Below are 17,369 nucleotides of genomic sequence, written 5' to 3'. Positions count from 1 at the left end.
TAATCCTATGCTAGCAAGGCAGGATCAGGGAGGAGGCAGGTCTAGAAGCTGAATGGCCAGATCAGGAATAGGCAGGGCAGGCCGGAAGATGGGGCGAAAGCATATGGAGGTATCTCTTTGTGCCACCAGCCCAGACCAACTTGGNCCCTCATAGTATATTAATCTATTCTTGCCTCTTTTCTTATTCCTGACCCCTAATCCTATGCTAGCAAGGCAGGATCAGGGAGGAGGCAGGTCTAGAAGCTGAATGGCCAGATCAGGAATAGGCAGGGCAGGCCGGAAGATGGGGCGAAAGCATATGGAGGTATCTCTTTGTGCCACCAGCCCAGCCCAACTTGATGTCACATGTTCCTTTCTCTGATGTTTACCAACTGAATATGGAGTTACGATCATTAGTTCATGATTTCAGTAGGTGATCCCTTTCCCCTAGTCTACATTTCTGAGATGGTTCAAAAACAAACTACTGAATTCTTTTCTCTCAGCCAACACTTCTCCTGTCTCTGAGGAGACAGGGAACTCTGTCCAGTCTCTGTGTCCTCCACAAGCAAGTTTGTTGATGCTATAATCTTTGCTCAGTCCACTTCCTCTCCTGACACTCACTGCTACCTGCCCGTGCCCTATCACTGCTAAGAAGGAGGCCCAAGACCATGAAGGAGGTCTAGTGGTCAAGTCCAGAGGAAGAACACTTTAGTGTTTCAGGTGATCTGACAATGATTGCCCTCTTCCCCTAATGTTTTCTTCCTTCTTTCCTCCTCCCTTTCTTCTTGCCAGTTTTCTTTAGGGGTCTGTTTTCTCTCTGCTCTCCCTCAAGGTTCAGTCCTTGCCTCCCTTTCTGACTACTCTGTCCTATTGGGTAATCTTGTCTGCTCTCCTCTCCCATTTCCTTTATCCAGCACCAGAAACACAAGGACTCCAAAATCCTGAGAGTAGACTGGAGTATTCTCTTGTCCTCTAGAAGCTGTGTATTTTGGCCCTACTGGCCCATTGCACCTGCATTTCAGACTCCACCTGTTCAGAAGTGGTAGAGTATTCGATCTGTCCCCGGAGATTGGCAGGGAGTATCGAGAAGTTGAATGTGTTGGGGCACTTGGGTCTCATTCTAGATGTGTCACTAATGAACTGTGCAACCTCAGATATGACATAATCCCCAGAATCCCACTGGAGGAAGGATGCCGGTGATAGAGGGTGAGGATTTTTATGTAGACTGTGAACCCCCTGAATAGTGTGCAGACTTGTATGTGCATGTCCATCCCACACTTCTTCCCTCCCTTCTCTCTACTGAGTCCTCAGAGCAGAGTTTCTCTCTTGGCTCACCCTGGAGAACTGCTGCCAGGTTGCTGACATGGAGCCCCTCTGCCCCAGGGGCAGCCAAAGCCCCTCATCCTTTGACCTTAGATGTTGCACAGTTGTTTCCACTTCCTAAGTGGGCTACAGCATGAAGGAGGTCGGGAAGCTCTGCTTTAGAGTACTCTGTGTGCTAACCAGTATTAAGAACCTGTGACAGGTGTAGCCGGACTGGCAGGCCTGGCTTATCTTAGCCTGTGGATTGCTTTTAATAAGGACAATGCACTTTTCAAGTTTCTGTAGCTTTGCCTTCTGATGATAATGATTTTTCATGTACCCATGTAACATTGCGTGAAATTCTTGTGAGGGATTATTTCCTTAATTCCTGTTTATTATAAATGGCCCTTTTTGAGTTTAAAAAAAAAATACCAGGTTACATCTGACTAAATATTTTAAGGGCAGAAAGAACATTAAATCATTATAGAAAAGGCGGAAAAAAATACAGGCTTGATGAGTAGAGCGATTTTAAAAATGGTATCATTGGGTTTTTTTTTTTTTTTTAATACTCAGTAAAAATGTCTTTAACATAGTTAACTGCTTTAAGGTATTCATTCTTGTCATCGGTTGAGTTTTAAGATATGATCTCATTACATGATTGTCAACATTATTTGTCACCATAATTTGGCCAGTTTTTTTTTATTTAGGTTAGGAATTTTAATAAGGTAACGGCATTTCAGTTTAGTAGACATGAAGTTGAAATGTAAATGTACATATGTTCTTTCCCACATATTATCCAAAGGCTGCAAGCTTGGAGTGGAAGAATAAGGAGAATCAAGATACTGGTTTTAAATTTCTTTTTACATTGTTTCGAAAGTATTATCTTCCTCATTTGTTTCCATCGTTTACTAAGTTAACAAACATCTACAAACCTGTACTTGGTAAGTACTGATTGGGCCATGTCTAGAGGATGTCCACAGGGAAGCCGTCCAGTGTCTTTCAAAGTGACCTTTGTTTATTTTTAAGTAAAATAGTCATTTTATTCTTATATTTAATGGTAACTTTATTATAAGAGGATTAAGGGTTTCTAATAAATGATTTTACCTGTTTGTACAAACTACCTATTTGTACCTGAGCTCATAGCAGTAAAGGGGAACTGTGGCTCCTGTACTCAGAAAGAGTTCAACACGTGTCATGATTTTTTTTGGCGTAATTATATTTAAAACCTTTTAATGTTAAAATAAAGTTTCCTTAAGTCTTCTCTTCCAGGTGGTAGGGTATGGTGACCCCAGACCTTGCTCAGTGGCGAGGCAGGCCAGCCTGGGCCACGCAGCTGCCCGTAGTAGGCCTTTCTTTTATCTTGGATCTTTCATCCAGCAGGTGCTACTTACAACTTCTTACGGAGGGGCTGATGTTTGGGCAGCTGGGCAACCTAGGGAGAGTAAGCCCCAGAAACGAAACATAAGGGAATTTCTAATTTCACTGCTAAAGTTTTTCTTCTATGAGAAATGAAGGCTCACAGGACACAAGTATCCCTTAGATTGATGCCGGGGTGGGGAGGCAAATTTTCCTCTCCCAATTATTTTAAAGCAGGCAAAAATTAGTTAAAATGAATAATCAGGAACAATTTTGGAGGGGAGAAGGTCACAAAAGACATTAATCTGTCTGGGGAATGGGAACTACTAATTCAGTTGTCTTTGGGTGTTTATATACATACACACACGTGCACGCTTGGATGAGGGGAAAACGGCAGAAGCTTGATGCATTTTGAAAGACATAGAAGTACTAACCTTTAGAGGTACTGAGATATGTATTTGTTAGCTGTATGNTTTAGAGGTACTGAGATATGTATTGGTTAGCTGTATATATGTGGGTATTTTTTTCAGAACTTGTTTCTGATTTTATAAAATAGTCTGTATTCACTGTGGAACATATAGCATACTTTAATATGCTGAAATTAAAAGTGATTCGTTGAGAACTTGTCTTCCTCATGCAGGTACCTCCAGTTGTATAAAAGTTAATGAGAGAGTTGGACAAACCCAATACCGTGTAATTTTTTTGTATGGATTATGAAATAGAAAGAATGATAAAGGGACTTCTTATTAATTCTTTGGAAATGGTGGTGTTCGATATCTTAAAGATGAATTCTTTCAGACATAAAGTAGTTTATACTGATTCTATTCTTTGGATTCATCTAAAGGGAAAAGGATATAAAACTAGAGTCCCGTGGATTTGATTAGTGTAATATTGGATATTAAAATACCTAAAATGATTTAAAAAATAATAAAATACCTAAAATGATGAAAAATGTCTATACATGCTTTTAGACTTATTTCAGTCATAAAATGAGATTAAATTAGTTATAATGTATGTGAAAATATTTTTACTACTATAATCTCATGTCATGTCTCAAATTTGTTAAAAAGAGTTATTAGCTTGGTACTTCCATAGCTATATGCCATTGCTGTAACAAGTAAACAGTAACAGTAGCCACCGTCCCATCTTGGTCAGGTTGCAAGGCAGAATCAGAAACAAATTACCAAAAGATGTCATCTTTTGTAATTTCTGGTTCTTTAATTTTAGTTGCTATTCATACAACCAAATACATATGTGCTCAGTAAGAAACTGAACCATTCATGGGGGTAACACTCACGAACCTAGTTATGTGTTCTTTTTTCTTCCAGACATCCCCCATTTGAGACCAAAGCCACTGTACATTACTACAACTCGAGACAATGAAAACATTTACAGTACAAAAATTCCATACATGGCAGCTCGCGTTGTTTTTATTAAATGGATTGTAACTTTCTTTTTGGAAAAAAAGTATCTAACTACAACACAAAACACTAAAAATGGAGTTGATGTACTGCCCAAAATCGTGCAGGTATGTCATTCATCTTATCTTTTACGTAGGTAAAAATATGCTAACATAGCAAAGTAATTGATTATTAGGGTTTTTGGCTCTTAAAGAATGTTGGTTATCGGGATTGGTTTTATTGGTGGGCTCTCTCTGTATTGCTGAGTTGTCAGAGGGAGCTCTGAGGTAGCACTTGCAGTGCTTTGTTGACATTGACATGACAAGGCGATCTTGGGGGCCAGGGAGACATTTTGAGAAGATGGCTGTTGTGTGCAGACTCCTGGCCTCCTCTTATTTTCCCTCCTTTGCTCAAGTACCAGTGACCTCAGAGCATAAGATCAGGTTGCCTTCACCAATCCCCAGCACCAGGAAGGCCCTCAGGAATCATGGAGGTGGGCCATGGGAAGGACCGTGAGACTGCCAAGTGCCCTCTTGGGATCTCAGGGGAAGGAGTGGAAGAGCATCTCAGGATTTCAGCATGCCATGATGGAATCCCTGCATGAAAAGGCTGTCTCTCTCCAAGGCCTTCAGTGAAGACCTCTTTCTGTGTGGGGCCCGTGGTGTATCTTCCCTCTCTTGTGGCCCTCGGTCACAGACAAATGGGGCTTTCCCAGCAGACTGAGTTGCTTAGGGACTTTGCACTGGGTGGAGCAGAACCACTTGAGGAGGTTCGAGAGCAGCTGCTTCATGGCAGGGACACGGTTTTATGCACAAAGTGTGGTCCACTTAGAGCAAGTTTGCTGATGCCCTGGAGTTCCCAGAAGCGTGACTAGGCCTGAGCTGGAAGAGGGCACACACCCGAGTGACAATTAGCATCTTGATGGAGAAGCACCAAACTGATGTCTAGAGCATGTGTCCGCATTGTAAGAACTGACTGAAGAACTGGAGAAACAGTTGCAAAGAAGTCTGAGGGGGATATAATTGCAATAAGAGCAACACAAGACTTACTGAAGATTTTAAAAGAAAGCTTTGGGGTGCCTGGGTGGCTCAGTCAGGTTAAACGTCTGCCTTTGGCTCAGGTCACGATCCCGGGGTCCTGAGGTCGAGACCGGCATTGGGCTCCCTGCTTAGCGGGGGATCTATATCTCCCACTTCCTCTCCCTCTGCCACTCCCCTTGCTTGTGGTTGCTCTCTTGCTCTCTCTCCCTGTCAAATAATTTTTAAAAGTCCTTTAAGAAATAAAAATAAAGCTTTAAAATACCTTAAATTTGGGGCACCAGGGTGGCTCAATCGGTTAAGCGTCTGCCTTCAGCTCAGGTCATGATCCCGGGGTCCTGGAGTCAAGCCCCACATCGGGCACTCTGCTCAGCGGAGAGTCTGTTTCTCCCTCTGCCTCTCCCCCTGCTCGTGCTTTCTCTCTCTCTCTCAAATCAATAAAATCTTTAAAATAAAATTAAAAACTTTAAATTCATTAGTTTAAAATTTTAATAGGTAAACTGTAAACAGTAACGATCACTGCTGAGAACAAAATTGATTTTCCAGAGGAATATCTGATAACACTGAGGAAAAATTCAAAGAAATGGAAATCAGAAGTGAATAAATAAGATCTGAGGAGAGGTCCAGACCTACCCTGAAAGTAACATGAGGACAAAAGGAGAAAAAATCAGAAGTGATAATTGAACTAATGCAAAATTTACCTGAGCTGAAAAAAAGTCATGCCTTAGACTAACAAGGCCTTCGAGTCCCAGGGAGAATTAGCTAAACAGACACAAAGCTAAACAGACATAAACCTATTTGACTTTTAGGAATTAAGAAAAAATTATCAGAGTTCCAGACAGAAACCACAAGTTCCTTCTAGAAAATGAGACAGAGTAGCATTGAATTTTGAATCTAATCTATAACCCTCAGAGCTGAAAAAACTGTCAATCTGTCTTTCTCTCTCTTTCTCAGAACCTTGCTTCATATCACATACGTAAGCAGATGTCAGATTGATTTCAGTTCTAAATTGATTTAAGGTCTAAGTATCAAAACGATAAAGAATTTAGGAGACAATCTAGGGGAATATATACATTTGGGAAGTGGTAGGCCACCTTAGGTAGAGATAAGATCCACAAGCCAGAGAAAAAATGAGGTCCCACTGTCAAAAGATACAGTAAAGCCACACTCGGTCAACAGACCGTGAAAAAAACCGGAACATTAGAGCTGTTAAGAGAGTTCATGCCTCTGATATATAGAGAGTGCCTACAAACTGATGAGAAGACAAACAGCCAATTGAAAAACAGACAAAAGGAGATGAAAGAGAAGTTGACAGAAGAGAAAATAGAAATGACCCTGAATTTCACTGAGCCAGGGACCACCGTTAGTTCTGGACCATGCTGAGAGACCTTTATTCACCCATCAGATAGACAAAAACTAAAAATCATCAGGTAGACAAAAATTTGTATGAAATCATATATAAGACACGCAGTCACATTCTTTGATACATTTTACATTGTATCTGTGTGATTGTTAAGTCAATTCAAAACAGTCTATTTAAAGGCTGTGACTTTTTCCCATCTGGTTTCAAAATTTCAGAAAACCATCACTGAAAATAAGTTTCTCATTCTTGCAAAATACATTTGGATGATGATAAGTAGCAAGAATAGCAGATTAACCACTGATTCAAGGTTCTAGTTTTTTTCCTTAGTTGGTCATCCACACTTGTGAGTCATCTACTTTTATTATCTGGCTTTCTTAGTGTCATAAAGGTCTGACCCCCGAATGAGTTTGGATGGTTGTATCATCCTAACAGAAGAAGACTCCATAACTCAAAGTGTCTTAAAGGTAAAAAAGAAATATTTTAATCTCATAAAAAAGCAGCTCATGGCAGGGCTGGCAGAGAATGTGGTTTATTCGCACTCTCTCCATGATTCTGTACAGTTTTCCCTACTCTGCCCTTTCCCTCTGGCAGGTTTGTCTTCCACTCCCCACTGATTGTAAGACGGCTGCCAGCAGCAGGGGCACTGCCTTCCTTGTTCATATTCAGAGGCAACCCAGATATTTCTGTAAAGCCCATACCTTTTGTCTGAGTGGGACAACCTAGTTTACTTGTCTCTCCTGGAACAGTAACAAGGTGCTGACTGATTTGAAGCTGGCTATGTGAATGGCCCACGAAACAGAACCATTCCCTGGTCCTGTGGATGGGGCCAGCTTCCTGTGAGTCACCTGGGCTGCAGGGGACGAAGCACACAGAGCCCTGGGGTTACATTAGGGAGGGGGAATGGATTCTGGCAGACAAGTATCCAGCCCAGAGCTGCCACACCCTGCAGATGGCCATACCTAGAAATGGTCACTGCCATTGTATAGACTCTCAGTGGGCCTCACAGTGAGCTGTTATAGTAGTCTTCTAGTCCCATTGCAGCAAATTACAAACTTTCAGTGGCTTGAAACAATACATTTTATTACCTTGCAGCTCTGGAAGTCAGAAGTTCAAAATCAGGGGTGCCTGGGTGGCGCAGTCGTTAAGCGTCTGCCTTTGGCTCAGGGCGTGCTCCCAGCATTCTGGGATCGAGCCCCACATCAGGCTCTTCCGCTGGGAGCCTGCTTCTTCCTCTCCCACTCCCCCTGCTTGTGTTCCCTCTCTCGCTGGCTGTCTTTCTCTGTCAAAATAAATAAAATCTGTAAAAGAAAAAAAAAAAGGAAGTTTAAAATCAGTCTCAGTGTGGTAAAATCAAGGTGTTGGCAGGTATGCAGTTGGCCAGTGTGCGGCTCTGCCTTCTGGAGGCTCTAGAGGAGAATCCATTTTCTTGACTGTCCAGCTTCTAGAGGCTTCCTGCATTCCCTGGCTTGTGGCCCTTCATCATATCACCTTTTCTCCCTATGTTTCCATCTTCCCATGGCCTTCTGTGTCTGATCCTCCTGTCTCCTTATGGATACTCATGATTACATTGGGACCACCCAGATAATCCAGGATAATCGCTCCCTCTCACACCTGAATTTAAGCACACCTTCTAAATCCCATTTACTGGGTAAGGTAAGATATTCAGAGGTTCTGGGGATTATGGCATGGACTTCTTTGGTGGGGGGTGGTGGTGTCATTATTCAGCTAATCAGCTGCCTCCTGTACTCCTGTTTGTGCCTCGCAGCTGTGTTTTCTGCCTCACCTCACACGTGTCTACTGTGTTTCTCTCTTCATTTGCATTGTACATGAGAAAAAGCAGCAGTTCAAACAATTGAATATTAGATTCTGGAGACAGAGTTGCAGGAATAAAAGCACATAGAATTTCATTTGTCTCCTGAAAGTTTTTGTTTGGAATTTCAAATTTAATATAATTTTGCCTATGTAAATTGAGTATTACTGAATCAGTTGATCCGAAATCTCTTTTCAAAGAATATAGTGCTCTTGTAAAAGCCCTTCAAAACAATATTTTAAGTGCTGTTTCCAAATGGAGTTTATACTTTTGCCGTTATTATTGTATTGAAGGTCTGTTTGAGGGATTTTGTGTGTGTGTGTTTTTTCCTAAAGTGAATTTGCTTCGGGATCTACTAATACCTTTAACAGTATTTTTCACCAGGGAGCAGATGAATTAGTGCATCTTCTAGACTAAGTTTTCTTACCACTTGGAGAATCTGGTATAACAAATAGTCATGGGAGAACGGAAGGAGAGTTGCTCTTACATCCCGTACACTATGTTGACAGCAACAGCATAAACCTGACCAAACTGTACATTCTTGGTGCATCACTTCAGCTTAAAATGTGTTCGGTGAAGTATTATTTAGTCCTTAGTGATTCCTTTTTGTATGAGATAAAATACTTCAACATACATTAGAGAAAGCAGAGTGGAGATTTTAAAATTTCAGCAGTGACCATTTTTTACCAGTTCTATCAGCATATTAATTGACATTAAAACCCATAAAAGCCCATTTGGGAATGAAAAAGACAGTTTGAGATGCTATCAGTTTTTTGTATGATATTTGTATTTATTTGTATGATAACCCTCAGTTATACTTTTATTAAGTCTCAGTGCATCCTTCAATAATGATTTGTGGGAGGCGGGTTTCCTGAAATTGTATTTCATAGGATGAGCAGTTAGAAAAAGTGAATCTCCCAAACTTGACAACCCTGTAGGAGTTTGTATATTATACAAACCCATTTGTTTGTTGACTACCACTCTATTACTTTCTGTGTCCTAGAGCTCTACCAAGGTGGTGCAGGCTGCCCACAGCTGTGTAGGAGAATCATGACAGGGGAATTCAGTGGCTTTAGGCATCACACCAGAATGGTGTGTTGCATCCTCTCGTTTCACACCTGCTTCGTGGGTGTCCCCCTTTAGCTTGACCCCAGCAGTGAACAGGTCTTAGTATGAGCTGTCGGGTGAGAAAAAACCAGATGTTGGGGAGGGTTGATGGGAAGTGTTAAGTGGTAGCTTGTATCATGCAATTTCCTGAACCCTGGCAGTGCAGGCCTGGACCGAGCCCATATGTCGGTTTTACCGACTCAGACTTCATCCTGTGCCAAAGAAGTAAAAACCATTTTTTTTGCATTTGCCACCAGAATCAACTAGTACTAAATAATAGTGGAGAATTCTTTTTTTTTAAAATGATTTTATTTATTTATTAGAGAGAGATAGACAGCCGGTGAGAGAGGGAACACAAGCAGGGGGAGTGGGAGAGGAAGAAGCAGGCTCCTAGCAGAGCAGGGAGCCTGATGCAGGGCTCGATCCCAGGACCCTGGGATCACGCCCTGAGCCGACGGTAGACGCTTAATGACTGAGGCACCCAGGCACCCCAATAGTTGAGAATTCTTGGTTGATTGTAGTGGGTGGAAAATGGACCTCTCTTTGTGGTTAATTCTTACGTATGCTTTTTTACTGTTAATCTTCAAAAAAGAGACAAGAAATGAGGAGACTTGGATTATCAGTTTATTTTCCCTCTCATCACTCACTACAGTTATAAACATCTGTCAAAACATATAGATGTTTTTGGAAAGGAGCCTTTTGTGGAGGAGTAGGGACGAAGGCTAAGGAAAGCACTGTTCTATCAAGAGAAGTCGTTTTCAATTTATGGCATGATGAGAAATCCATCTCTTATGTTCTTTTTTTTTTTTTTAAAGGTTTTATTTATTTATTTGACAGAGATAGAGACAGCCAGCGAGAGAGGGAACACAAGCAGGGGGAGTGGGAGAGGAAGAAGCAGGCTCATAGCAGAAGGGCCTGATGTGGGGCTCGATCTCACAACGCCGGGATCACGCCCTGAGCCGAAGGCAGACGCTTAACCGCTGTGCCACCCAGGCGCCCCCATCTCTTATGTTCTATTTGGATAACGGAGCTCACTTTTAAATTTTTTAAACTTATTTTGTTTTTTTTTTTAATTGAAGTATAGTTGACCCACAGTGTGGCATTAGTTTCAGATGTACAACATAGGATTTGACAAGTCTGTATGTTATGCTGTGCTCACCATTCAATACCATCAACCATATCACCTATGCTGTGCCTTTCATCCCGTGACTCACTAATTTCATTATTGGAATCCTGTATCTCCCACTGCCCTTCACCCATTTTTCCTGTCCACGCACTGCCTCCTCTTTGGCAACCACTAGTTTGTTCTCTGTATTTATGGGTCTGTTTCTGTCTTTCTGTATGTTCAGAGCACTTTTTAAAATGACTTGGTGCCTTTAAACATATGTCATTATTTACATTATTTTAGCTACCTAATTGCTATGTTACCCAATTAGTTATCTAATGACTTCAAAGCATGGTGGCTCAAAACAACAACCCTTTTGTCACATTACATATACTTTTTGAGTCAGAATTTGGGCAGGATCTGGTTGGGCAATTCCTGGGCTTCGTATGGCATTAACTGAGCTCAGCAGGTGGTGGTCTTCAGCTGGTGGCTGGTTGGTCTAGAGGATTCAAGATGACTTTATTCACATGCCTGTTACTTTGATGGGTGTAGTTGGAAGGTGGGGCTCAGCTGGGCCTCCTCTTCCATGCAGTCTCTCTAACAGGGTCATTGGACTTCTTCCGTGGCTGCTCAGAGCTCTAGTAGCAAATGTTCCAAGAGATGGGAAGTGGTAACTGTTAGCATCTTGGACCTGGGCCTGAAACCGGCACAGGTCTCTTCCACTCTCTTCTACTGGTTAATACAGTCACAGAGCCCATCTGGATCAAAGGGAAGGGGGAGTCATAGAATTTGTGATAATTTTTAATTTGCTACATATGTACATGTTTTTTCCCCTCTTTCTTTGACCTGTGGGGAAAATGGGAGTTATAGATCAAAGAGTCACAAGTTATTGATCCACAAGAGAGGCATTAGACTTAATCCAACCTCCATACTTAATCCAACTTCCAAATTACTAAAAATGAGTAAAATTTTATTTTTCTATGGAAGATAGTTGATGCAGCAGAAGCATAAAATACTTTCCATAGGACAGCTCATCTCACAGTATGACAGTACCTTTGATAAGCTACAAAGACAATAAGGCATGAAGAGAAAAATGATTATAAATATATAATCTTCCATTAATTTTCCCTAAAGATTGCTATTTGGATATCTGCTTTCAAACTGTCCTGGTAATTACTGAAATTACTATTTTGTACTACTCCTGTCTTATCATTTGTTGTAAAAAATATTCACAGTGGGTAGAATTTTAGTAGTATTTGGGTTATACATTTTTGATACTTAAAAAAATAATGGAATTTATAAAAATGAAGCAAAATTATACAAGTATTATATTTCTAGGAAACCTTTAATTCTATGGTGAGATTAGAGCAGAAATCCACAATAAACATGTGAGCATGAATTATTTTCTTTGTGCTCTTAAAGCCTTCTAAATATTTGAATTTTTTAAATATTTCAGTTTGAACGTTCAGTCTGAAATTCTGAATATAAAACTCAGATCAAGAGTCTTCTCATAAAATACCCTCTAAAGGTCTTGGTACTCCTCCAGCAGGTGTCACTTACTCTTATGAATCAAATGATGCTTTCCAACATTGTGGCTGCAAAAAATCCACTGATCTTTCAAATCTCTATGACCATAGAGTAAGTGCTGAATTTAGAAACCAAAGGTGATCATAGTATAAATTCATTGACATAATTTGTTCTATGATATTGCAAATATAAGTTAAAGTTTTTAGGTTGATAAAATTTCACAGCCTCCCTCCCTGCAATAACTTAGTGTTTTCCTCTTAAAATAACTGAGTTGGAGAGGGATTAGCTGGTGAGTTGGAAAATTGGTGAGTACAGGTCCTGGAGCCCCTTGTGCTTCGAGCAGTGCTGGTGTCTAGCTTGCTTTAAAGTTGATGGTAAGCAGAGTTCTTTAAAATAAAGCAAGTCTTTGGTTTCACTGGGTGTTCTTGAGTGTCAGAGAGGCTCACTCAGAAGTGGTAATGACTTTCTTCCAGACTGTTGGTGGTGGTGTGGGGCAAGAGAGGATGCCGGAGCTGGATGGCGGTGGGCCTACAGAGCAGGACAAAAACCATTCCAACAGCAGCACCTTGTCTGACCGAAGACTCAGCAACTCGAGCCTTTGCAGCATTGAGGAAGAGCACCGCACCGTGTATGAAATGGTGCAGCGGATTCTCTTGTCAACGCGAGGTTATGTCAACTTTGTGAATGAAGTCTTTCGTCAGGTTAGTGTGAATGTGTGTGTGTGTGTGTGTGTGTGTGATAAGTTCATGAAATTGAAGAGACTTGTTCTTGCTCTTTTGCTCATAGTACTGCAAGAAATACTATTGATGAGTTGGGCTACATTACTGGACTGAATAATGATCCCTCTAATCCTGCTTTTAATTTGTCATGTGGAGTGTTGTGATTTTGTGTATGATTCTTTAAGATTTTGTCTTTGTAAAATTCCTACATGTGGAGGGGAAATTCTATATATGAGCAAATCATTCCAAAAATACCCTCACGTGTCGGTAAGAAACTTGAAACCCAGAGGTAGGTGGGAAGAAAGCTCTTGCTGAATACTCGTCAACCAGGGAACATGGCGAAGAGGAGCCCCAGGCTGGTGTTGTCCCAAGGGCCAGAGGGAGCTCTGTGGAGGCTCTGCAGATGGTTGTACTTTCCCTGCAAACACGCATAGCATGAACGTGTGATTGAAATATTTGTGACGTAAGAGGAAAAAGTTGGGTGGGGAGGGGAATAAGGGGAAAGCAAGGGATGACGCTAATACAGCACCCTGGTGGTGGACGCTGTGGTGAGTGCAAAGGGAGGGGAAGTACAAACAAGAAAGCAGGTGCAAGTGAGGAAGAAGATGGCAGAGATAGAGGCCGGGCAACGATTAGCCCTGAGCTACAACCAGGGCTGGCTCTGCCCCCCCCAGGGGCATTGTCCGGAGACATTTTTGGTCGTCACAACTGGAGAGAGGGCAATGCTACTGGCATCTAGTGGGTAGTAGCCAGTGATTATCCTACAGGCATAGGACAGGGCCTGTACTACCCCACGACAGGGAACATCAGGCCTCAAATGTTAGTATTGCTGCTGTGGAGAAACTCTGACAGGAAACAGAACCTGTGGTTCAGCGGAGAGGATAGCAGACCTGTGGTGTGGGCTGGAGCCACTGGCCTCTTGCATCTTGGCTCTTTTGTGGGTATGTGCATGTGATGGGGACTAGCTGTTGAGTCTGGGCACGCGCACAGAAGGTGAGGCCCCTGGATGGCAGAGACCTGTGATTGTGGGGAGAAGGGGAGGAGCCCTGGGCACACACGTGACCAGTGCATGTGCAGCATGAAGAGCTTTTCGAGGAGGGGCAAGACTTCTAGATAGTGATTAACCCTTTCACTTCTGAGACTGTCATTAAGGAAATATCAACCAAGAATGAAAGTCCCAGTGTAATCCACAGCAATCTGGAGGTTTTAACGTATTTTGTATTTTAGTGAATAAAAAGGTTGGACTTAAGAAAATATTAGTGTAATATTCTCACTCCCTGACTGTGTCTTCTCTGTCTCATTTCTTGGCCCCTTTTTTATTTGGCCCCAGATTCCAAGAATTGACCAAGTTCTGGGCTTGAGCCTCTTCTGTAACTCCACACTTGCCTCCTTCGGGCTCGGAGCCAGCAGCCATGTGGCGTGAGACTCTCACTCAAGCTTTTTTTTTGGACCTTTCTTTTTTTTTTTTTTTTTTTTTGTCTTTTTTTTTTTATTATATTATGTTAATCACCATACAGTACATCCCCAGATTCCGATGTAAAGTTTGATGCTTCATTAGTTGCGTATAACTGGACCTTGCTTCTTGTTTGCACTCTTGCCTTTTAAAATGCCCACTGGTGATCTTGTCTGACATTCTAGTGGTGGTGTCTTAATGATGATGAGGCCAGAGCTTAGCTTATTTTCTTCCCTAACATCAGCTTCTCCTCAAGACTTGACCACTTCTTTAACGGGACCCGTGTTCTTGTGTGCATATTAATTTCAGCCCTCCAGTGCTTCTTGTCTCCAGCTCCTCCAGTGAGCCATCACTGGAGAAGCCATGCAGGGGGCTTTCTCAGTCCTGCTCCCTCCTTTTCCTTTGACCGTGGTTAGCAGCATGCTCCCTGGAGCCCCACACCTGCTGTGTCATCCCTTTCTAGCCTATACTGTATATGTCATGCTGCCAAAACATTCTTTTATCATAATAGTCCATGACTTAAAAATCTACCCTAGTCTGTCCATTAACGTTGCCCTGTTGCGTTCCTGTTGTACTCACGGAAGGTACTTGGTAACCATGTAATTTGAGTTGAAATCATCAAGGTCATATAATTGAGGATAGAGGTCATATTCTTTATAGAGTAAAGGACTAGATAATAGTATTTCAGGCTTTGTTGATCACACGGACTGTGTTACAGCTATTTAGCTCTGTCTTTGTCGTGAGAAAGGAGACATGGACAGCACATAATGAAGAAGCATGGCTGTGTTCTCGAAGAACTTTATGAAAGTCACTTGGCAGGCTGGATTTGGATGACAGGCCATACTTTGCAGGCCCTGATCTGTAGCAATGTTTTAAGCTCTTGGATGCCAGTGCTTACTATAAGACTAGATATGATTGACAAAGCTTGTAAATTTTGCACATGAGATAATGCTAAACTGATGTGGTTTTGCCTTTATTGTGTAAATTTTTAATTTATTATATGGAAAGTTTTGTCTGCATCCATTATTGACATTGCACCCCTGGCAAGAGGGTGCTCTAAATTCTGCATTCCATTTAGTCCTAACTCCGATCTAAATTCAGTTCTGAAGCAGCTTGGGCCAAGTAGGTAACTGCAGACTACTTATGACCGAACTTCTGAGACATCTTTGTGCCGTGAAGCCAAAAAACATTTTATTTACACCTTCTCATTATTCTTCATCAAATCTAATTTGAAAGCATGTATGTGAAATTTAAACTGTAAGTGTTGTGCATGTTAAAATACTAAGTAGAAATTCTTGAAGGGGCATGGGTTTTAACATTGCATTCTATTGCCCTCTTGTGGTCAATGATGTATTATTCTTTTCAGGATGGCAAAATGTGACTTGTTTCCTAGTGATTTCGTTTTCAATTTTAAAGTATTCAGAGACTATTTAATATTTAGGCCTAAAGGCCATTAAAGTTTAAAATGTACATTCAGGAAGCACATGTTCTCAGTGAGGGAGGTAAGATGTGTGTGTATGCACCAGAGAACAGTGCATGATGGCAGAAGCTCAGATGTCCATGGGTGTGATGTCGAAATAAATGCTGACAAGGGGCCCCGAGTGCAGAGAGGCTCGTGGCAGGGGCTAACTGTGCAAGTCTCCTTGGACTGGATGGTTCAGTAGGTTGCAGGCAGTGGAAATAGATGGTAACTGAGGGGAGATGAAGTTCAGTGGTGCTCAGGGCAGCCTCAGTTTACTGCTGCCCCCAGCAGGCAGGCTAGCAGTGAGTGGTAGAAGCTTCAGGTGGGGCAGTTCTGGTCTCGGGGTCACTCCGCTGGAAGCTTGTCTTCTTACCAGCGTTTTTCTGTACTACCCGTTGTGACCATTTGTAGGTCATGAAATCAACTTATCAAAAGCCAGTATTTTGGGGCGCTTGGGTGGCTCTGATGGTTAAGCGTCTGCCTTCGGCTCAGGTCATGATCTCCAGGTCCTGGGATCAAACCCCACACCAGGTTCCCAGCTTGGCGAGGAGTCTGCTTCCCCCTCTCTCTCTCCCCCTGCTTGTACTCTGTCTCTCTCTCCCAGATGAATAAATACAATCTTTTAAAAAAGGCCAGTAGTTTTTTAAAATAATGGAATAGAATAAAATAGAATGGACCAAAACATTTCAGGGTACACTGCATATTCTAAGGATTAGTATTTCTTTGTAAACCTTCTAAAACAACATTTATTATACAAATGCATATATGCTTCCGTAAAATGTCTTACTTAGGTTATGGGTCTGAAAAGTTCAAAGCACTTCTCTAAAGGTTATTTGTTGATTATGTTGTTTTGTTGGTGTTGGTTTTGTTTTAAAAAATAACTTTATTTTTAAAAAAGTGAATGTTCATTAGACAAATAGAGTCTCAAGCAAATCACTCAAAATACTGCCATTAAGCAACCATTGTTGATGTTAGTAGAGTATCATTCCAGGTATTCCTATGTGTGTATATTTGACTGCTGGCCTGGCTAGCTAGATAAGCAAATAAGAGCCTGGCAGAGAGGAGATGGGTAAGGCAGGATATAAACAGAGAGCAGCCTGGCAGACAGACAGGAAGGCTTACAGATGAGCTGATAGACATAAACAAACTGGCAGGCAGGCATAGAAGATTAGACAGGTGGGTGTAGACAGGCCAGCTGGCAGAGGTGGGAGTGAGCAGGGAGGTGTAGATGGACAGGTGCATAGGTGCAGACAGACAGGCAGACAGATGGAGAATTTGGCAGGCAGTTAAAGATGGACAAGCAGGCAGCCAGCCATGGATGGGTGAAGGTAAAACCAGATAGAGGTTGACTGAGGTAAAGGCAGAGACAAGAGGGTATGTGGAGGCACCGGGGTGGGGGTGAGGGATTGACAGGTAACTTTATGACAATGGAATCTTTAATTCTTAATGATACTTTCGTGCGTTTTTAATGAAGAGCTCTGAATTTTATTTTATTTGAATTTGACAGAAGAAAAAATAAAGAGAAACAGAATTGTAGAAATTCAAGTGAACATTTCCTTTAACACAAGAAATATTAATTACGAAAATATTTATCTATAATGAGAAGATTAAAATCATATTGAGGTGGTGGCATCAGTTTTTATCCCCATGGTGTAATTTTATAAAGATAACACTCTTGATTTCTTAAGAAATCTGAAGAAATTATCAGCCTGGTATTTTCTTCAGCCTCCTCTCCCCATCCACTTATTT

The 17,369-nt window shown here is 41.7% G+C and overlaps 1 protein-coding gene across 1 annotated transcript in view; it reads left to right on the top strand.

Moving 5' to 3' along the window:
* RALGAPA2 (Ral GTPase activating protein catalytic subunit alpha 2) overlaps positions 1–17,369 on the top strand; it is a 317,987-nt gene that overhangs the window by 65,966 nt on the left and 234,652 nt on the right. Inside the window, 3 exon segments of the mRNA XM_034641613.1 lie at positions 2,084–2,222; positions 3,966–4,165; positions 12,460–12,816. Of these exon segments, the coding sequence (XP_034497504.1) occupies positions 2,084–2,222; positions 3,966–4,165; positions 12,460–12,816 (696 nt within the window).

This window comes from Ailuropoda melanoleuca, chromosome 13 (assembly GCF_002007445.2).
Source record: "Ailuropoda melanoleuca isolate Jingjing chromosome 13, ASM200744v2, whole genome shotgun sequence".
In the NCBI taxonomy this organism is placed as follows: domain Eukaryota; kingdom Metazoa; phylum Chordata; class Mammalia; order Carnivora; family Ursidae; genus Ailuropoda; species Ailuropoda melanoleuca.
This window is presented reverse-complemented; position numbering and strand designations above follow the sequence as displayed.